At 37.4% G+C, this 23,248-nt stretch overlaps 1 protein-coding gene across 1 annotated transcript in view; it reads left to right on the top strand.

Moving 5' to 3' along the window:
* LOC140846872 (bromodomain adjacent to zinc finger domain protein 2B-like) overlaps window positions 1-23,248 on the top strand; it is a 70,977-nt gene that overhangs the window by 25,810 nt on the left and 21,919 nt on the right. The window contains 9 exon segments of the mRNA XM_073225012.1: window positions 6,003-6,044; window positions 6,046-6,177; window positions 7,773-7,838; window positions 9,470-9,535; window positions 13,267-13,407; window positions 15,671-15,925; window positions 16,873-17,087; window positions 17,940-18,014; window positions 18,814-19,021. Coding sequence (XP_073081113.1) covers window positions 6,003-6,044; window positions 6,046-6,177; window positions 7,773-7,838; window positions 9,470-9,535; window positions 13,267-13,407; window positions 15,671-15,925; window positions 16,873-17,087; window positions 17,940-18,014; window positions 18,814-19,021 — 1,200 coding nt within the window.

Raw genomic sequence — 23,248 nt, 5'->3', positions numbered from 1 at the left:
CAAAGCATCATTTTTTCTGTAAAGTAACACTCAAATTATTTCAGACTTGTTACAGAGCTTGAAGAAGAAAACCTGACATACTCTTACAATTTATGAATTTTTTTGTATATCTTAATTGTAATCTATACATTAGAAATGAAATTAGTATGTTAAATGTAACAAACGGAGGGGAAATATTTAATTGTCTACATGTTACATACTGTTTTGTACCTTGCGAAGCATGGAGCTCCATTTTCAAGTCTGAGGTTATATTCAGGTTGTAGTGGTGCTGTTACATGACTTTGAGACCTATTTTATATGCACAGGCTAAAAGGATAAAGAGGGAAGAAGCTGCAAAAGCTAAATTTTTGAAGGCTGAGAAACGAAAACAGGTAAATTTAGAGGACAGAGTTTAGTTTTTTAAATTTATTTTGTTATCCTAAATCCACAACGACATGAAGAACATTATGTTTACTAGGTTCCCCACTTCAACAAAGTCCCACCAAAAATCCCCATTACAGTCACTGTCCATCAGCATAGTAAGATGTTGTAGAATCACTACTTGTCTTCTCTGCGTTGCACAGCCCTCACTGTGTCCTAACCGCACATTATACATGCTAATCGTAATGCCCCCTTTAATTTTCCCCCGCCCTTATCCCTCCCTTCCCACCCGTCCTCCCCAGTCCCCCCCAGTCCCTTTCCTTTTGGTAACTGTTAGTCCATTCTTGGGTTCTGTGATTGTGCTGCTATTTTGTTCCTTCCGTTTTTCTTTGTTCCTATACTCCACATATGAGTGAAATCATTTGCTACTTGTCTTTTTCCACCTGGCTTATTTCACTGAGCATAATGTACTCTAGCTCCATCCATGTTGTTGCAAATGGTAGAATTTGTTTTCTTCTTTTGGCTGAATAATATTTCACTGTGTATATGTACCACCTCTTCTTTACCTATTCATATACTGAAGGACACTTAGGTTGCTTCCATTTCTTGGCTATTGTAAATAGTGCTGCAATAAACATAGGGGTGCATCTGTCTTTTTCAAACTGGGCAGCTGCATTCTTAGGATAAATTCCTGGAAGTGGAATTCCTGGGTCAAATGGTATGTCTATTTTGAGCTTCCTGAGGATCCTCCATATTGCTTTCCACAATGTTTGAACTAATTTACATTCCCCCCAGCAGTGTAGGAGGGTTCCCATTTCTCCACAACTTCGCCAACATTTGCTGCTGTTTGTCTTTCGGATGGTGGTGATCCTTACTGGCGTGAGGTGATGTCTTATTGTGGTTTTAATTTGCATTTCTCTGATGACAAGCTATGTGGAGCATCTTTTCATGTGTCTGTTTTTCCGTCTGAATTTCTTCTTTGGAGAACTGTCTGTTCAGCTTCTGTGCTCATTTTTCAATTGGATTATTCACTTTTTGTTTGTTGAGGTGTGTGAGCTCTTTATATATTTTCAATGTCAACCCTTTATCAGATCTGTCATTTATGAACATATTCTCCCATACTGCAGGGTACCTTTTTGTTCTAATAAATGTTTCCTTTGTTGTACAGAAGCTTTTCAGCTTAATATAGCCCCACTTGTTCATTTTTGCTTTTGTTTCCTTTTCCCGGGGAGATATGTTCATGAAGAAGTTGCTCGTGTTTATGTCCAAGAAAGTTTTGCCTATGTTTTATTTTAAGAGTTTTATGGTTTCATGACTTACATTCAGATCTTTGATCCATTCTGCGTTTACTTTTTTGTATGGTGTTAGACAATAATCTGGTTTCTTTCTCTTGCATATAGTTTTCCAGTTTTTGAATACTGTGGTTTTGTAGTAGAGCTTGAAGTTGGGGAGTTGAGATCCCCCCCACTTTATACTTCCTTCTCAGGATTGCTTTGGCTATTTGGGGTCTTTGGTGTTTCCATATGAATTTTTGAACTATTCGTTGCAGTTCATTGAAGAATATTGTTGGTAATTTGGTAGGGCTTGCAGCAAGTCTGCTTTTTCGTGTGGGCAGGATGGCCATTTCGACGGTATTAATTCTTCCTAGCCAGGAGCAGGGGATGAGTTTCCATTTGCTAGTATCCTCTTTAATTTCTCTTAAGAGAGTCTTACAGTTTTCAGGGTATAGGTCTTTCACTTCCTTGGTTAGGTTTATTCCTAGGTATTTTATTCTTTTTGATGCAGTTGTGAATGGAATTGTTTTCCTGATTTCTCTTTGTGTTAGTTCATTGTTAGTGTATAGGAAAGCTACAGATTTCTGTGTGTGAATTTTGTATCCTGCAACTTTGCTGTATTCTGATATCAGTTCTAGTAGTTTTGGAGTGGAGTCTTTAGGGTTTTGTATGTACAATATCATGTCATCGGCCAATAGTGACAGTTTAACCTCTTCTTTATCAGTTTGGATTTCTTGTATTTCTTTGTTTTGTGTAACTGCCGTTAGTAGGACCTCCAGTATTATGTTGAATAACAGTGCGGAGAGTTGGCATCCCTGTCTTGTTCCCGATCTCAGAGGAAAAGCTTTCAGCTTCTTGCTGTGAAGTATGATGTTGGCTGTGGGTTTATCGTATATGGCCTTTATTATGTTGAGGTACTTGCCCTCTGTACCCATTTTGCTGAGAGTTTTTATCATGAATGGGTGTTGAATTTTGTCGAATGCTTTTTCAGCATCTATGGAGATAGTCATGTGGTGTTTGTCCTTTTTGTTTATGTGGTGGACGATGTTGGTTGATTTTGAAATGTTGTACCATCATTGCATCCCTGGAATGAATCCCACTTGGTTATGGTGTATGATCCTTTTGATGCATTTTTTAATTGGGTTTGCTAATATTTTTTTGAGCATTTTTGCATCTCCCTTCGTCAGGGAGACTCATCTGTAATTTTCTTTTTTGGTGGAGTCTTTGCCTGGTTTTGGTATTAGCGTGATGTTGGCTTCATAGAATGAGTTTGGGAGTATTTCCTTCTCTACTATTTTTGGAAAACTTTAAGGAGAATGGGTATTATGTCTCCTCCTTATGTCTGATAAAATTCAGAAGTAAATCCATCTGGCCCGGGGGTTTTGTTCCTGGGAAGTTTTTTGATGACCGCTTCAATTTCTTTGCTGGTAATTGGTTTGTTTAATTTCTGTGATTCTTCCTTGGTCAGTCTTGGAAGGTTGTATTTTTCTAAGAAGTCCATTTCTCCTAGGATTTCCAGCTTGTTAGCATATAGGCTTTCATAGTATTCTCTAATAATTCTTTGTATTTCTGTGGGGTCCATGGTGATTTTTCCTTTCTTGTTTCTGATGCTGTGGGTGTGTGTTGATTCTCTTTTTCTCTTAATAAGTGTGGCTAGAGGCTTATCTATTTTGTTTATTTTCTCAAAGAACCAGGGCTTGGTTTCATTGATTTTTGCTATTGTTTTATTCTTCTCAATTTTATTTATTTCTTCTCTAATCTTTATTATGTCCCTCCTTATGCTGACCTTAGGACTCATTTTTTGTTCTTTCTCCAATTTTGATAATTGTGAGATTAGACTATTCATTTGGGATTGTTCTTCCTTCTTTAAATATGCCTGGATTGCTATATACTTTACTCTTAAGACTGCTTTCGCTGCATCCCACAGAAGTTGGGGCTTTGTGCTGTTGTTATTTGTTTCCATATATTGCTTGACCTCTATATTAATATAGTTGTTGATCCATTGATTATTTAGGAGCATGTTGTTAAGCCTCCATGTGTTTGTGGGCCTTTTTGCTTTCTTTGTACAATTTGTTCTAGTTTTATTCCTTTGTGGTCTGAGAAGTTGGTTGGGTGAATTTCAATCTTTTCGAATTTACTGAGGCTCTTCTTGTGGCCTAGTATGTGGTCTATTCTGGAGAATGTTCTATGTGCACTTGAGAAGACTGTGTATCCTGTTGCTTTTGGATATAGAGTTCTCTAGATGTCTGTTAGGTCCATCTGTTGTAGTGTGTTGTTCAGTGCTTCTGTGTCCTTACTTATTTTCTGTCTGGTGGGTCTATCCTTTGGAGTGAGTGGTGTGTTGAAGTCTCCCAGAATGAATGCATTGCATTCTATTTCCTCCTTTTAGTTTTGTTGGTATTTGTTTCACATATGCTGGTGCTCCTGTATTGGGTGCATATGTGTTTATAATGGTTATATCCTTTTATTGCAGTGACCCCTTTATCATTATGTAATGCCCTTCTTTATCTCTTGTGACTTTCTTTGTTTTTAAGTCTATTTTGTCTGCTACTCATACTGCCACACCTGCTTTTTTCTCCCTGTTGTTTGCATGGAATATCATTTTCCATCCCTTGACTTTTTGTCTCTGTATGTCTTTGAGTTTGAGGCGGGTCTCTTGTAAGCAAATAGACGGGTCTTGCTTTTTTATCCATTCTGTTACTCTGTGTCTTTTGGTTGGTGCATTCAGTCCATTTACACGTACGGTGATTATTGAAAGATGTCTACTTACCGCCATTGCAGGCTTTAGATTTGTGTTTACCAAAGGTTCAAGGTTAGCTTCTTTAGTATCTTACTGCCTAACTTAACTTGCTTATTGAGCAACTGTGGACACTGTCTGGTGATTCTTTAATTCTCTCCTTTCTTATTCTTCCTCCTCCATTCTTTATATGTTGGGTGTTTTATTCTCTGCTCTTTTGTGTTTCCTTTAACTGGTTTTGTGTGTAGTTGAGTTTGTTTTTTGCCTTTTGTTAGTATTTGGTTGGTCTGGTTTCTTTGCTGTGATTTTATTTTCTCTGGTGACATCTGTTTAGCCTTGGTAGTGCTCCCATCTAGGGCTGTCCCTGTACAATACCCTGTATAGGTGGTTTGTGGGAGGTTAATTCCCTCAACTTCTGCTTGTCTGGGAATTGTTTACTCCCTCCATATTTTAATGATAATCGTGCTGGGCAGAGTATTCTTGGTTCAAGGCCCTTCTGTTTTATTGCATTAAATATATCATTCCATTCTCTTCTGGCCTGTAAGGTTTCTGCTGAGAAGTCTGATGATAGCCTGATTGGTTTTCCCTGTAGGTGACCTTTTTCCTCTCTCTGGCTGCCTTTAAAACTATGTCCTTGGCCTTGATCTTTGCCATTTTCATTATTATGTGTCTTGGTGTTGTCCTCTTTGGGTCCCTTATGTTGGGAGTTCTGAGTGCTTCTGTGGTCTGAGCAACTAGTTCCTCTCCCAATTTTGGGGAGTTTTCAGCAATTATTTCTTCAAGGACGCTTTCTCTTTTTCTCTCTCTTCTTCTTTTTCTGGTATCCCTATTATGCGAATCTTGTTTCGTTTGGAATGGCCACATAGTTCTCTTCATATTCTTTCATTCCTGGACATCCTTCAATCTCTCTCTGTGTCAGCTTGTCTGCGTTCTTGTTCTCTGATTTCTATTCCATTTATGGCCCCTTGCACCTCATCCAGTCTGCTCTTAAGCCCTTCCAGAGATTGTTTAATTCTGTAATCTTGTTCTGAACTTCATCCTTTAGCTCTTGCATATTTCTCCGAAGATCCGTCAGCATGATCATGACCTTTATTTTGCGTTCTTTTTCAGGGAGATTCGTTAGGTGTATCTCCCCAGGTTCCTTCACAGGGGAGGATGTCTGGGTTAGTCTGGTCTGTGTCAAATTCTTCTGTCTTTTCATGGCAATAGTCGTAGTTGTGGGGAGGTGGTGTATATGTCGGCTGGGAGAATGTCCCTTCTTGCTCGTTTGTGGACTTCCTTTCCTGGGAGAACGGTGACCCCTAGTGGCTCGTGCTGTGTAGCTGCCCGCAGACGGGGTTTCTTATTCGTGCTTGGTGGTCGTGGAGGAAACTCTGCTCTGGTGCCGTGCACGTGGCTGGCCTCAGGCTACTGTTCTGCTATGGCGGGGCCACGTTGAAGGGGAAATGGGAGGGAGGCTGTTTATAACCGTGAGGGGCCTTAGAGCTGCACTGCCTCCGAGGGGGTTGGGATGCCCTGAGTTCCGCGGGATTCCCAGTTTCTGGGCTGACTGCACTGGGACGCTTCCGTCCGGCTGTGAGGGTCCTGTCCCTTTAAGGCTTTCAAAAAGCACTCGCTTTTGTTTTTCCCAGGGGCTCCGGCTGCGTGGACAGCTCGCAGGTTTTACTGTCCCGTTTGTCTAGCATCCAGCTACCCGCACACTGTGTGTCTGCGCTCCTGGTGTGGATGGCTGGGGCTGGGTGTTCAGCAGTCCTGGGCTCCCTGTCCCTCCCCGCTCTGATGCCTCTCCTCCCGTCGCGATCTGAGGTGAGGGGCGCTCGTGTTCCCCCGGGCCGCAGCTTGTTATCTTACCCGCTTCGCGAGGCGCTGGGTTCTCGCAGGTGTAGATGTATTCTGGCTGTTGTCCTGTATCTTCTGGCCCCTCTTTCAGGGATAGTTGGATTTGTTGTATTTTCAAAAATATGTAGGGTTTTTGGAGGAGATTTTCCCCCGTCTATTCATGCCGCCATCTTGCCTCCTTTCAATGTAATGATTCATAAATAATGCTTATCTCTACTATTGCTAATAAAAGCACTACCAAAAACGTATATGTACATCCCTATAAATCACTCAGACTAAAACAAACTCTACACTGGTGAGTTAAGCCCAAGGTTCTATACCTATTTCTGTGCTTAAGAGATTAATGAATAACTTTTGTTGACTTGATTAAAGATTAAATTCAGAGTATACTTTGGTCTCAAGTTCTAATCTAAATAAATATTTCAAATATGGATCAAGTGCAACCTTCTCTAAGACTTGGATATAAAACAAAAGATACCTTGTATGTTTATTTTTGGCAAGCTATAATATTCAAAACCTAGGATCACAAACAGCAAAATTACAGAATGTGATCAGTCTTCTAAAATCACAACAGAAATGCCAGAAATCTCATTATCCTGCATTGGATCACTACAGGGAGTCAATAACATCAATGCAAAAAGAGAAAGAAAAATATTAAAGTATAGCTTCAAAAGGTACAACTAGCATCTGGACGTAGGGGCGGGTATGGTAACACACGGTAGTATAATCCTAGGAGAGCTGCAGTTTACAAGTAGGGCAATTTAGATGTATTTTTTTAAAACTATATCCTCATCAGTGCCAATTTAGGACTTTCAAAGGGATTTATGAATTTAAAATTGTTAATAAGGTGCTTATAGCATATGCAGTGACTTTTTAAAATGAAAATGTAACGTTATCAAAATTTAGATTGCTGAATTCAAACAATAACTAGTACATAACATTTAGATAATGTGAGCACAAATTATAGGTTATTACAAATTCTGTATTTGGCTTACTATAGTTATTGAAAGTAATGTCATTCATCATGTTACGGCAATTGTTAATAGTTCGTACAATCGTGATGTACTGTGCACTTTTTTAAGCGTCTTTAATTTAATTGTGACAGTGAGAAAAAGAGCAAGTGCCTCACCTGTTTTATGCCAAGAGTAGTTGTTTTTTTTCATGTTCATGCAATGAGTGACAGTAACTCAGTATTAGCCTTAGGTGTCCTGATTTAAAGTGTTTTATCCTACTTGTCTGTCGAATATTTATTTCCGAATGAGTATTACTTGTACTTGCAAATATTTATAAAGACTTGAGTTTAATTAGCTTGGAATATGTTGTTTGTATATGCTTATTTAGCATTTGTATTTTAAAATTGTTTTGAGACATTTTTATAAAGTCATACCAATTTAAGACAGGTGGCATATATATAATGTTAAAGTAAATAATTCAAATTTATATCCAGCATGGGCACCCTTTGGTAAATCTGTACTTATATCTTTAATTATTTGATTCCACTTAAATACCTTCCACCTAGATATTTAGTTTATTATCTTCAATTGTCATAATTTTTCCTACAGGAAAGAATTAGGAGAATACAACAAATCAGAATGGAAAAAGAACGTCGAGCCCAGCAAATTCTAGAGGTAGAATTCTTAAATTTGATATGATTAAAGTAATATAGTCATGTATTTTAAAGTCTGCAAAATGAAAATTTTATCAGTATGTTCTCTCACTCATACACATTAACATGTCCATCACAAATTATCTGTAAACATAATGTGTAGAATAAGAACCTCTCTGAACCTTACTGCACAGGTTTATCTAATCCTAATAGTCAAAATCCAGGAAATAAGTAAAGGAAAAAAAAGAAAGGGGAAACCTCTCAATAGCCAATATAGTCATAAAGATCATACGCTAAAACTCAGTTCTTTACTTTTCAAAACGTCATTAAGTCTTGTAGTCAGATACCTGCTTTTCATTTAGAAATGAAACATTCCAAAAGTAGAAGTAAATGTTCAATGTGGAAACAGTTTAACCAGGTTTGTTTTCTGAGTTCTGACAGAACTGGGCTGACAGAATAGGGCGCAAGCACATACTGGCAACAGCAAAAGGAATAGCTAAAAGACAGCAAGGGAAAATAGGAAAAACAGAAACTCCAAAGCCTAGCAACAGTCTGTAATCTTGTAGTTAAATAGGAAGTAATTTTCAATACCTTAATGGCCAAAAGGCATTTCTTTTACCAAACTCTAGTATAGTAGCTGATGTCAAGAATAACTGCCCAAGTCCTCAAGAAAAAGCGAGATTATGTTAAGTGTACTGTGTCTAAGCTGTATGTGTATGTCTCAACATTATCCAAAGTACTTTTGTCCAAAATAAGCTTTTTAATGTTGGAAATTATTACAGTCCAAACCCTTAGCTGTTCAGGAAACTGTTGCCAGAAAAATTGGCTTATTCCCTGAGGAATGCGGTTAGCTGAGGTTTTCACAGTTACAGGTTTTTTCCTTCTAAAAATATATACACATATTCTCTTACCCATTTCAAATTAATTTTTAAACCCTCCAAATTGAAAATATTAAAGTACATTGGCAATTACTACTAGATAATTATGAAGCTACTAGTTAATGACTTTAAGATTATAAAGCTCAAATTTGATAGCGTGAGCTTGATATTCAGAGTGTGCTTCATTAAAGGTTGTATTTCCATTATATTAGAGGAAAAAACCCTTCATTTTAACCACAGTAGGTTAAACTGGGTTCAATATTTTATTTAAGTTATTTAAGTAAAGGATTTATCTCAAATTTTAAGTATTACAAAAGAATGTTCAAGTAAAGTAGAAACGTGCATGTTTAAATGCTACTTATTTGTCCTTTAACCTTTATTGTTAAAATCTATCCTGTTTTTCTAAACTTTCTACAATGTTTTATTTCAAAAATAAGAAAAAGCAAAAAATGCCATAACATCATTTTTCTGTGATTAAGTTTTAAGGTAAAATAACACTCGAATTATTTCAGACTTTTAACAGAGTTTGAAGGAAAAAACCTGACATACTCTTACGAATTTAAGAATTTTTTTGTATATCTTAATTATAATCTATCCGTTAGAAATGAAATTAGTATGTTAAATGTAACAAACTGAGGGGAATTCTGTAATTGTCTACATACATGTTACATACTGTTTTGTACCTTGTGAAGCATGGAGCTCCATTTTCAAGTCTGAGGTTATTTTCAGGTTGTGGTGCTGTTGCATGACTTTGAGACCTATTTTATATGCACAGGCTAAAAGGATAAAGAAGGAAAGAGCTGCAAATGTCAAATTATTGGAGGCTGAGAAACGAAAACAGGTAAATTTAGAGGACAGTCAGAGTTTTTAGTTTTTGAATTTATTTTGTTATCCTTAATCCAAAATGTCATGAAGAACATTATGTTTACTAGGCTCCCCCCTTCACCAAGTCCCCCCCACAAACCCTATTACAGTCAGTGTCCATCAGCGTAGTAAGATGTTGTAGAATCACTACTTGTCTTCTCTGCGTAGCACAGCCCTCCGCATGCCCCCACCCCACATTATACATGGTAAACGTAAGGCCCGCTTTCTGTTTGCCTGCTGTTATCCCTCCCTTCCCACCCATCCTCCCCAGTCCCTTTCCCTTTGGTAGCTGTGAGTCCATTCGTGGGTTCTGTGATTCTGCTGCTGTTCTGTTCTTTCAGTTTTTCTTTGTTCTTATACTCCACATGTGAGTGAATCATTTGGTACTTGTCTTTTTCCACCTGGCTTATTTCACTGAGCATAATACCCTCTAGCTCCATCCATGTTGTTGCAAATGGTAGGATTTGTTTTCTTCTTATGGCTGAATAATATTTCACTGTGTATATGTACCACGTCTTCTTTATCCATTCATCTACTGATGCACACTTAGGTTGCTTCCATTTCTTGGCTATTGTAAAATAGTGCTGCGATAAACATAGGGGTGCATCTGTCTTTTTCAAACTGGGCTGCTGCATTCTTAGGTAAATTCCCAGAAGTGGAATTTCTGGGTCAAATGGTATGTCTATTTTGAGCTTTCTGAGGAATCTCCATACTGCTTTCCACAATGTTTGAACTAATTTACATTCCCCCCAGCAGTGTAGGAGGGTTCCCCTTTCTCCACAACCTTGCCAACATTTGTTGTTGTTTGTCTTTTGGATGGTGGGGATCCTTACTGGTATGAGGTGATATCTGATTTTGGTTTTAATTTGCATTTCTCTGATGACAAGCGATGTGGAGCATCTTTTCATGTGTCTGTTGGCCATCTGAATTTCTTCTTTGGAGAACTGTCTGTTCAGCTCCTGCTCATTTTTTAATTGGATTATTCGCTTTTTGTTTGTTGAGGTGCGTGAACTCATATATTTTGGATGTCAACCCTTTATCAGATCTGTCATTTATGCATATATTCTCTCATACTGCAGGGTTCCTTTTTTTCTAATGAAGGTGTCCTTTGCTGTACATATGCTTTTCAGCTTGATATAGTCCCACTTGTTCATTTTTGCTTTTGTTTCTCTTGCCCCGAGAGATACTAGGAAGTCGCTCATGTTTATGTCCAAAAGAGTTTTCCCAATGTTTTCATCCAAGAGTTTTATGGTTTTATGACTTACATTAAGGTCTTTCATCCATTTTGAATCAGCATGTTATTTTTTTTTAAATAAATTCTGCGATGGTATACCAGTATCAATTATATTAAAAATAAAAACTCAAAATGACTATATGAAATAATGTTTAGCACAGATATATGTATGTAACATGTACTTTTATTGTATGTGTATATTTGTTTCTTTATATATTGGTTTTTTGTGATGTCTTTAGCTCTTTAAGTAGCAGATCTCCCAACTCAGAAATGCGAAGTGCTGGATGATGCTTTGTACTGTGTAGTGGATGATGCTTTGTACTGTGTAGTGGTTCTCGAGCAGAATGGTCTCCCTAAAGCTGTTGTGTGTTGTTTATAAGTTTCAAATGGCATCTGAAATCTGATTATGTCCTTAGATTATAACTTTCTCTTTGTTTCAATATTAAAAGGTGAAGCCTATAGAAACAAAAACCTAACTTTATCAGTTATTTATCAGTAATAAAAATAGTTACTGTTAATTACCGGGATGTTGTTTGAGGGTCTTTTGAGGGGTTAAAAATTGGTTTCATGACTCTGTGATTTCAGATACTTAAAAATTCCTAAATACAACTTGAGTATTATTAACAAATGTGTTTATCTCTGCTTTTGGATACAAGGTTTGTGTATAAATGAAAATTGAAAACATCAATTATGTTTGTCTACGATATAAAATATAAAAAGTAGAGAAAAGACTGGCTATTTAATATTTTCAATGACTACTAGTACAGATGTTGACATATCTTTATGTGGCATTTGTAGAATTAATCATTAATTCATGCTTAAATAAGTTTTATATGCTAAAGCACACCAAATATGTCTGTTAGAGTCAGATAATTACTGTAGTCATAAATAAAAACAATATTTAGACCAGTGGGTGAGGAATGTTGAAATGATACAGACTTGAGAGTCAGGGAAAAGGATAAAAATCACTCAAAACTGTGCCTGGCAAATTGTACAGCTGAGAATTGAATAGGTGCATAAAGAAACAGGTGAATAAATTAGTTCTTCTGTCCACTCTAAGTTCACAGTAACATGAGAGACATTAAACAATTGTCCCAGAGTTCAATAAATGCTATATTACGTGGAAGCCAAGAAAGAAATATTAAAGTGCCTGAAGTAGTTGTGGGAAGAGTAGGAAAAGAAAAAAGGCGTATGTGTTGAGAAGGAGGAGCTGTGAATTCTAAGCAGGGCGGGGATGACATACACAAAGGTACAGCCTGATGACTGAGTCAGGGCCCTTGGGGTGGGAAGACAAGGGGCAGAGGGAGTCAGTTTTCACCTTGTATGAACACCTGTCTTAGCTTTGTTGCTGCTCCTCCTCTTTCTCCTCCTCCTCCTCCATCTTCAGCAGCATCATCACATCATCATCCAAGCAGTGCCTCACACTGTCAGGCTGACTTTTCTCCACCCGGCTGTGTCAGTGTGACTAGGGCCTGGCGAATGCCCTGAGAGGAAGACGGGAGGCTGACCTCGGGTGGGGCTGGGTTGTGACCGTCTATACATGCCATTTGGAGCTGGTTCTTGGAGTCATCTTACACCAGAACCACAGGATTTGTGTTAGTCCTATACAGTTCATTAAAATTCACTAAATAAATTAGTGAATAATTTGACTAAATAATAAATTAAATTAGTGGATAAGTTCACTAAATTCACTGAATTTAGAGATGCCATGCTTCACTTGAAGTATCTGTATTAGTAAAAAAAATGGATGCCTGTCTCCAAGTATTAAAGATCCTACTATTTTCAAAGATTTCTTGGAAATCTCCCTTTTATCCTAAAAATTGACCACACTCTTACCTTCTGTTCCATATTATAGCTATGGTTTTTTAACTGGAAAAAGTAGTGCATATCACTAGTTAAAAATGATGCCCAAGAATACACACGCACACACACACAGAACACACAGTTGGCCTTTGAACAATGTGACATTAAGGAAACAACTCTGCATGTAACACGTGACTCCCCAGAAGCTCACCTACTTATAATAGCCCACCACTGACCGGGAAGCCTTACTGATAACATGAGCAGATAATCAGCCGTATTCTGTATGTTATGTGTATTATATGCTGTATTCTCACGATAAAGCTAGAGAAAAGAAAATGTTTTTTCAAATTGTTGCAGATCGCCAAAAAGTTACCGGTGTGTGTATTTTTTTTAAACCTGCATGTAAGCGGACCCATGCAGTTCAGGCCTGTGCTCTTCAAGGATCAACTGCACAGAAATATATACAGTCATAAGATTATTTTGAAATTCAAAGAGTGACAATACTGAAAAGCAAAATAAGTTATTTCTATGCAATCCTAAGTCTGTTGCTAAACCTGCTTGGACAGTTCTGTTCATGGACATAACACAGATCACTTTTTAAATTTTAACTAAAGGTTTTTCAAACATAATAATGGTTAAAGAGACTATGTGGGCATGGTTTTCTTTTTAAGGAAAAAGAACGGTCGAAGCAAGAAAAACGTGATGAGAATAGATTAAAGAAAGAGCTTAAACTAGAGCAACGAAGATTAGAATTAGAAATTGCAAAAGAACTAAAGAAGCCTAATGAAGACATGTGCTTAGCAGACCAAAAGGTAATTTATCATGTAAACCATTTCATTACTAAATTTAATGTTTCTTGTGTTCTCACCTCATTCGTCTGCCAGAGCTGCCAGTACGAAGGCTTTCCCTTCCAGCTGGGCAGCGGATTTCTGTCTAGGTCAGTGTGCTTCTCCTGGATGGCCGCCAGTAAGTCTACTGACCTCCTGCCCTGGGAATGGAAGTTCTAAATACATAAGTGGTGGAGCGCTGCCAATCTTTTTCGTTGAAATAAAAACACTGTACAAATCTACAAGGGTGAATGATAAACGTAGATAAGATTTCTGTTTCATTTGGTCCTTCCTATATGTTTAGATACAGAAAGATCTATCTTCTCCTCAAACCCCCTTAGATATTTAAATAAATCAGGATTTATAATCCGTAACCTCCTTCAGTGCTTTAGACTTGTTAGCTAACTGTCATTGAGTATGTTGACTACTTTCCAGGCACTGTGCTAAATGTTTTTATGGATGAATTCTCCCATTTAATCCTCACCACAATCCTGTAGAAGAGCTATTTATGCCCATTTACAAGTGAGAAACTGACACAAAGAGGTGAAGGAACTTGCCCAAGATGACAGAACTAATAAGTGGCACCTTGGATCCAAACTCCGATTTGTTAAACTCCAGGGTCCATACTGTTTATCACCTTGAAAGCCAAGAAGTGTGTCCAGTCAGAGGACCTCATGTATTTTCTCTCCTGTTGTTTTCACAGACGTGTGATGTTGCTAAAATACGTAAAAGTAGAAATTTGGAAAGAGCGAGATAATCATGTTAATTGGCATAATTTACATACTTATTAGAAGAAATCAATTATGTTTGGCTATAGTTAAGATGGTATTTCTAGAAAATCATCAATAATACGTATTTCTGTAATACTGTCAATAATACTATAATTAGTCAATAGCATCTATATTATATGCCATGTTCATCTGATAATACAAAGAATGATTGTCTCTTCGGCTTTTTCTAAAGCACTTAAAGCAAAAATATTCTAGTGGGGATTTAGTTATAATAATATTTTTACTTAGCACAAATGCTTTTAACTACAAATAAAAGTATAAATACTAGTTTTATTAAAACTGGATGTTTAAATTTTCCTACGTCCAGAGAGGGTACATAGGTTTAGTTCACACATTTAGTAGGCTCACAGTGAGCAGTTTTTTAAAAATCCTAAATGACCTCTATTTTCTTGAATTTGTTACTTCCATTTAAATCCATATGCAATAAATCAAATATAGAAGTCCATTTTAAGCCTTACTTTTGTTAGCTTTGTTATATAAATTTTTTTAATCATATGGTATGTGTATGTCTGATATGGTTCAAGAAAAAAGATTCAGACTTAGATGGTTTTCAAATGGAACATGTAAGGTTTGTATGCTGTCAGATATTATCCAGAGTTCTGTGTTTCCACACAGTATTACTAGAAAAGGTCATTGGTTAGTTGTTTCAGTAAGTGCAGGGTGGAGGAACATTGTTTAACAAAGACCAGTGAAATAGAAATATTTAAAAGTTCATTTTTTTCTAATCAAAATTTAAAATACTATTATTAAGTCTCATTCATGGACCTTATTGCCTTATTTACTTCTTAAATATGACAACTGGTACTACAGTTTTGTCATTAAAATGTTACTATGTGAGCATATTTGAGAAGTATCAAGAGGCTGCTTTCTAATGTTAGTGTTGAAAATCAGTATTAGTGTTTTGGTACAAGCCTAGAGACTATTAGTTGCAGTGTAACTGGGTTCTTGATAGGATCATGGGTTCTGGTTATGTGGACCAAATAATTTATCTGTATTAATTAGCCAAAGATGGTACCATTCTCCCATCGGCCCATAGATACATGGTAGTTTCTGAGCTACCAAAAAAGCGTGAATTATTATTCAGTCTCCATCATTAGAAGAAATTAGTACACGTGCCCTACTTAGTATGTCCATGGCCAAGTACTTTTGAAATGCTTATTTTTTATGTTGCTCCAGTTATGTAACCCATGTTCTATCAATATGTTAATTAAAATTTGTGTTCTTTTTTCAGAATTCTGAGTTTGTATTGAGTTCAACTAAAATTTTTTGATGGTTGCTTGGTTTCAAAATCCGTGCTTAGTACTATGGGGTTGCAGAAATGCCCTCAGGGAATCCACAGTCTAGACGGAAAACCACTGGTAGAATTCAAGAGCAAAGAAAGACAGCAACTTGTTCTATTTCAGAAGATCTGAAGTCATAGCCTTTTTAGTTAATTAGTTTTTCATTTTATTTTTCAGCCTTTGCCAGAGTTGCCTCGTATTCCAGGACTTGTTCTCTCTGGAAGTACGTTTTCCAACTGTCTCATGGTGGTGCAGTTCTTACAAGACTTTAGTAAAGCTTTAGGCTTTAATGTGAGTACTGATATTCCAAACCTCAGTATTCTTCAGGAGGGATTGCTGAATCTAGGGGACAGCATGCATAAAGTACAAGATTTGCTTGTGAGGCTCCTGTCAGCTGCTGTGTGTGATCCAGGTCTAATTACAGGATACAAGGTAAAAAAAGAAAATACAAAAAATTATTTTAATTTGTACCCTCAGTGCACTGAAAACTGGCTTTAGCATATTAGCAGAAGAGTGTATACACTGATCTAGTTTTTCCCGCATCTCACAAAGTTAAGTGTAGATCTGCTTTCAGTTGCAAATGGTCCACATCTAGGAAAACCTGGTTCATAAAGCCTAGGGAATGTAGATATTCCCAGATTACTCTTACTCTTCTCTAGCTTTTGGCCAAAACCAAGCTGACTTAAGGAAAGTGATACTCAGCAAAAGAGAATTTATAAATCATAAAGAATTAAAATTTATGTATGCCTTTTGAAATTATGCTGTGTGCTCTCAATCACTGTGAACAATTGAGGCTAATGGCAGCACCTCTAAGATCAGCATGTTAAGACTCTGTACCTCCCAGTGGATACTCAAGAAATGCAAATGGATCATAATTCCAGCTAAGATACACATTTCAGTCGGCTTTGCTGTAGATAATATGATGGAGAGAGGAGTTTCCAGGTGCACCAGTTGCTTGTTCTTCCATTTTCCTATTTAGTATACCAGACAATAAAGTCCATGACACTCTAGAGCTGGAAAAATGCAACAGTAGTGCCCCTGGGCCTCCGGCAACCCGTAGTGATAGAACGTCTAGATAAAGCCTTAGAAAGCTTGAGATAGTTTCTATAGTCAAAGAAGGTATGGTATCTACTCATCAGTTCACATACTCTCCTTCCTGCCTGTTCACCAAGGGTCTGAAGAAGGAATAGAAAGACACAAGTACTCAAATACCTGTCTGTCATCTGTTATCTATTTTTATCTTCACTTCATTTAAAGTGTGAATAAAGCCCTTTTCAGTAATATACAGATAATATAATTAAAGACATTTTAAAATCTTAATTGTTTTTATGTTCTGTATGGTTAGGATCAATACTGACAAAAATGCCAAACTTTTACAGGCCGAAACAGCTCTTGGAGAACATTTGCTGAATGTTGGTGTGAATCGAGACAATGTTTCCGAGATCTTGCAGATCTTTCTGGAGGCCCGTTGTGGACAGACTGAGCTCACCGAAAGCCTGAGGACCAAGGCCTTCCAGGCCCACACTCCGGCCCAGAAAGCCTCGGCGCTGGCCCTCCTGATCAGCGAGCTGGCCTGCAGCAGGGGGGTGGCCAGGTGAGCCTGGGCCTGGACTTCTCTGGCGCTTCCTTCCTGTTCTCAATTTCTCTAATCAAAATAATTTATATGACAAAGTAACACAAATGACGCATGCAAAATCCAAAGTTACAGAGTAGCACAAAGAAAAAAAAATGACACTTAATCTCACCATTCAGAGATGACTGCTACTGCTACTACTATTTTAATGTATTTATTGCAGTCTGTTGAAAAGAATATTTGGATCTTACTGCATGTTCTTTGCAACCATTTTGTTTACTTAATAATTCTGTTAATTATTCATATAAGGAAACAAAAATAGTTTTTTCTTACTATGGCACCAGAAGGTAGCACCTTTGCAAGAGTCCTGCATTTTTTCTTTCTTTGACATCTTTCAGTGATAAATAACTACGTGATTTTCCTTCATAGCCATTAATAGAATTATCCAGCTTTTATTATGTGCTAATAACAATTTAATATTAGTTTATTGATGTATTGTACTTTTTAAAAACTTATATTTAAGAGTCAAAGTAAATTTTGCACTCTAGTATTTCAAGTTTTGGTGAACAAATCCATATCTTGTTCTTTCTATTGATTATTTTACGTATTTTAATTATTGTTACTTTTAATTCTTTTCCTTTCTAGGAAAAGGATCAATCTGTATATTTCAGAGCTATGCTTTTCTACCATTGGTGGACATACTAAGTCTTCTGTACATCTCTTAGCTGTGATACTGTATTGATATAATTTTTCACTTGTTTTTGCTACTCATTGACATCACTTTTACTTAGCAAGAAATGGCAACAGTGTACTCACCATGTTAACATATTGCATAATGGATTAATTTCTGTCGTCTAATTTTTGCATTGACAGTGAAATTGACAAGAACGCTGATTATATGTCAAACTTGAGGAGAGATCAATGGATGGTGGAAGGTAAACTCCGCAAGTAAGTGCTGTTTTATTAAAGTTAGTATACTGTTTCCCATTGTACAAATTCCCCAGTAAAACATAAATGCCAAACACAGAATTTAAAGTTTATTATGTCTAAGAAATAAAAAAAGGTAAAGCTTAATTAAGATGAATTAAGAAATTAATAAAACCTAGGGTGAGAGTCTGCAATGGACAAAAGTTGTAATTAGAGTCATTGAACATCTTATGCTTCAAACTTAGAAAAAAGTCAGTTTACATTTTTGCTCCCAAAGAAGTGAAGCAATCACGTTTTCTAAGATTGTTGTTGGCTATCAAGTTACTTTTGTCATAAGTAGAATCTGTTTAGAACTGCCACTTTTTAAAATTGCTTTCTAATTAAAGTTTGCTTTTGTAGAGTCTAAAATATCCAAATGTATTCAGAATTAAAGCTTAATTAGTTTCCCGCCAGGAAATACAATGCTGAAATTACTCAATTTCTATGTAAGAGGATATTTCTTTGCATAATTTGAATAGAAATTTATTCAGTCTGATAGTATGGGATCAGGAATTATCATTGGTTATTGCTAGAGTTAATTTTTTCAGCTAAGTTTTATTTTTTAAATATATTCTAACTCCAAAGAGATCCAGAATAATTCTTAAAAGTCAATATATTCTGTAATTTCTGGAAACATTTCTTAAATTTCCTTAATTCTAATTTTACTGCCATTGACTTATTACTCACCGTAAGGCATTTTTGCTTAAAACTCACATTATTTTCTCAAAAACGTATGAAGAGAAGGTTTTCTTGTACATCATAATTTTGTTACATTTTAAAGGCTCCGAATCATTTATGCTAAGAAAGCAGGCAAGAGAGACACTTCAGGTGGCATCGATCTTGGAGAAGAGCAGCACGCGGCGGCCACCCCCCCAGCAGGACGCAAGCGAAGAAGGAAGGGCGGGGACAGCGACGCTGATGGCAACGAGGAGGAGGAGGAAGCCAAGGAAGACAAAAAAGGAAAGAAAACGGATGTCTGTGAAGATGAGGTAATCAAGTTTAGGTAGATTTTATTACTTGACAAAGATAACAACATACTGAAAACAGCAGAATTTAGGGGTCAGGTGGATTTGGGTTTGAATTCCATTTTGACGCTTACTTGCCTCAGTTTCTTCATCTGAAAACTGAGTATTTATAACAATCACCTCGTAAAGTTTTTTGTGATGGTTTAATAATTGCCCACACATGGGATGGGCTTACACTGAATAAACAAAGTCAAGTTTTTCTTTTTATAGAACATATTGAGAGTTCTTCAAAGAACCATGTAGATTCTTAATTTCAGGTATCCTCTTTCATTCTGGTAAAATACTAGCTTGTATGTGTACAATACTTCATGCCTTGAAAGTATTGTCACATTTAGTGAAACTGATGTATTTCTCAAGCATCAGTTTATTATGTGCCTCGCTCTGGGCACTTTTGATCAAAGATGAGTAAGGTAGCAAAAGTCCTCTCTCAGTTTGCAGTCTCACTGAGGAAGATTTGCCATAAGAAAATGTAATGTACTACATGTTAACTGCTTTGCTGGTGGTATTTATTTACTCTGTGCTAGGCAGGCGGAAAGGAAGGGCATTGAACCTTTATGAGGAATAGGTCCTCAACGAAGGCTTTCTGGGCCCATTGGCTGAGGCTAAAAGGTGGGCTGAATATTAACCTGGGGAAGAACCCATAGAGAAGTGCTCAGGCAGAAAGAACAGCATAAACGGATGTAGAAATCTGAAACCACGATGCACTTTAAGTGACTGACAAGTGCTTCATTGTTATTAGAGAGCCTCCTAGCAACAACTGTGAACTAGGATTTACACTTTTTTGGTAGGAGGAAGCCATTGCTTCCTCTTTGTAAGTAACAGAATGACAGAGTCACACTTGCTTTTTTTAGTGGCTCACTATGGCAGCTCCATGGAAAACAGAAATAGATTTGGGGTAGGGCAAGATCAGAGGTGGGAAGGTCAGTCAGGAGATGTTGCAAGAGTTGAATGAGTCGTAGGGTCCCAAACTAGCCTGATGGCAGTTGGGAAGAAGGAGGAAAAGATTTCAGTAAATACTTAGGAAGAAGAATGAGTCGTGTTTGAGCTGGTAGGTTGATGGAAGGGTAGGATTGATTCCCAACCATCTGGTTTGGGAGGCTGCATGGTATTCTTGCCATTAACTGAGTTAGAGAAATCAGGAGGAGCAGAATAAATAGATGATAGAGGAGGAGGGGAGTGCAGAACAGATACTGGAAGACAAGAAATGATGGTGGGTTTATTTTGGACATCTTAAGTTTGAGGTGCCTATGCAGCAGTTCTGCAGTAAGTTGGATATAAGAATCTGAAGCCTAAAGATGAGTTCAGTCATGAACATATAGATCTGGAAGTTATTCACACAAACAGTAGTTTAAAATCATGAGGTGGGTGATTTTTGTACAGGGGGATTGGTTTAGGGAACAGAGTAGTAGACTGAAGTTGGAACCCCAGGGGATGTCAGTATTTCAGAATATCCTGTAGGGCTTCTTGTTGAAGAAGGAGCCATCGTAGAGGTAGGAGATGTCTGTAATGGGTCAAGGATCTCTGAGGCCATCACCAGAATCAGTGACTCACTAGGAAGACTCACACACACATCAGAATCAGCAGAGAGAAAAGGCATGTGAGCCACAGCCCAGAGGAAACCAGACCCACACTGTTAAAGAGTCTTTTCCCAGTGGAGTCACACAGGATGGGCTTAAGTCTCCTAGGAATGAGTTATGACAAGTATAAAACTCCCAGGAGAAAAACGTGTTCAGTATACACCCCATTGTTAGCACAGTTGGGTTCCAGTGAGCCAGTCTATCAGCATGGGAGGAAACCCTCTGAAATCCAAGTTCCCAGACACCAGCCAGGGACCAGCCTTGTACGTGGGCCTTTCAAAGGAGAGCAGTCATACCTGCAATGTCAACTCTTTTCTACACATGTAGTAGTAGCAAAAGTCAAGAAAACAACATTTCAAAAAGGAGGGAATGATAAACAATGTTAATGTAGCAGGAGTCTAGTGTGATAAGGATCAAATGTGTCTGTGGGATTGGGCAAGGCAGAGGTCCCTGTGGACCAGTGGCAGCACAGTCGTTAGACAGCTCAGAGCAGAAGCCAGGCGGCGACGGATCGAGAACGATAGAAGGCGAGGAGGTGAGGATGACTTCTTTAAGCGTTGTGCCTCAGAGGAAAAGGTGGTTCCTAAAGGGGACAGATAACCAAGGATTACTCAGATGTGAAAGGCTAAATATGATTTCGGGTTGAAGGGAGTCAGTAAGAGAGGGGGGTTGAAGATATAAAGAAAATAATCAATGGGGCAAGGTAGATAAACACTACTAAAATTTGTTACTAATTATTTATATATCATTAATTTCTCTTAAACCACATGTATCATTTAAAGTGACTAATTGAATTATAGTTAGATTATAGGGTTTCATTGAGCAAAATCCTGGCAAATGTATATATTATTAATGTGAGAAAACAGTTTAAAAACTTTTTAAGATAATAATTTTAGGACCTAACAAGTCAAAATAACATTTCTTTTAAGTGATTTTAGAGTTACCTGTTATGATGAAGAACTGGTAGCCACTTATCAATTGCCTTAAAAAATTTAACTATTTAATGAGCCCAATGATAAGATAGCTACATTATTCCTCAAAATAGGTTTAGATTCTTGATTAAAGTTTAGTGGGAGTGCCAGGAATTAAAACTCCCTAGAAGATTAATTTCAGGGAGCCTTTCCATTGAGACCCATGTGATCGCTTTCAGTTAGAAGGTCCTGCCCTTGACTAAGTCCATCCCCCTTTGTCTCAAAGATGATTCCCTCTTCTCCACACTCCTCATTCCTTCAGCACATGGAGTCTCTGTACCTAAACCTTAGAATTGTGTTGAAACCTACGTGAGCTCTAACTTCACAAGTTGGCCTGGTAACAGGTTATGTGGATGATTGAACTTTGACACATAGGGACATACAATGGCCTCTCTCTTGGTTGGGAAATCATGGAGAACCACGGCAGAGACGAGTTCTTTGTGCCTAGTCTCCTTGCCTTTCTCTCTGACCTTTCAAGGTCTACACATCTCTTAAAATTATAAGGACTATTAGTCAAAACTCCTTTGCTTTAAACAACCCTTAGTAGACACTTTACTTCCTTTTCATCTTAGGGAGAGTCTTAGAAACAGCACTAAGTTTATTTGACTGATACATAGTTACTTTGATGTCTTTTGCAAGTATTTTTTATTACTGTTGCTTGAATTGTATTTTTGTGTAAGCGTCCTATCAAACATTTGCCCTGCAAGTCAAAAGATCACTTTAGAACCATACAGACATGTAATTATGTAATTATCTATTTGAGGGTCATTGGGCCTGTTCTCTTTTAAGGCTTCTTTCCTGAAGTAGAAATTGTGTTACTGTCAGCACAAATAGTGTGCCTAAATGCCTCTGTAACTTGCTCCCCTAAACTGAATGACAAGTAGATAAATGATAGCTAATACTAAAGCTTCTTTTCATTTCCTTTTGTTGGGGAGATAACTACTCATCCAGAAATACCTGCTCATGAGTGGTTGGTGGCAGTGTGGCTTTTTAAAAATGCTTCTAGAAAATGAGCACCGGAAACAAATTTTACTTTTTTAAACCTAAGAAGTACATGCATTTTCTAGATACAATTTTCAGAAAGAGGGAAAGTAACCAGTTTGCACACTGTGTGCCTGGAAGTTTGCTGGTTACTTTCAGATCTGTTCTTCTCAGCCCTCACAGATGCCCCCATGTTACAGAAAATGTTATCAATTTACAGTTAAGGAAATAGTCTTAGAATAGTTAAGTAGTTTGCCCATAGGAAGTAGCGTGGCTAAGATACAAAGAAAATACATGTACCTTTTACTTTATGCTTACCCTCTAAAACATATAATTTGGTGGTGGTTTTCCTATATATTCATTTTCTAGAATGAAAAATTTCATGTAATCACCAGTAAAGTACCACTTATGAAATTAGTAATATATATTGTAGGGATTATTTTTCTTCTAAAAGCTCAATGTGTTCAAAATATAACAACCTTCTTTGCCCTAAAAATGACTTCTTCGGTGAATGGTACCAGTATTTTTGCAGACTCCCAGATCTAAACTCTTACCATAATTTGCTCCTTCCTCTGTCTCCCTCACCCCTCTCTGCCTCATCCCCGTGAGTTACCATGACTTAACAGTTCTAATTAGGTAATACTCTCTTACATCCATGTGCT

This window comes from Manis javanica, chromosome 16 (assembly GCF_040802235.1).
Source record: "Manis javanica isolate MJ-LG chromosome 16, MJ_LKY, whole genome shotgun sequence".
NCBI classification, from domain to species: Eukaryota; Metazoa; Chordata; class Mammalia; order Pholidota; family Manidae; genus Manis; species Manis javanica.
The sequence above is the reverse complement of the archived record's forward strand: the minus strand, read 5'-3'. Positions and strand labels throughout refer to the sequence as shown.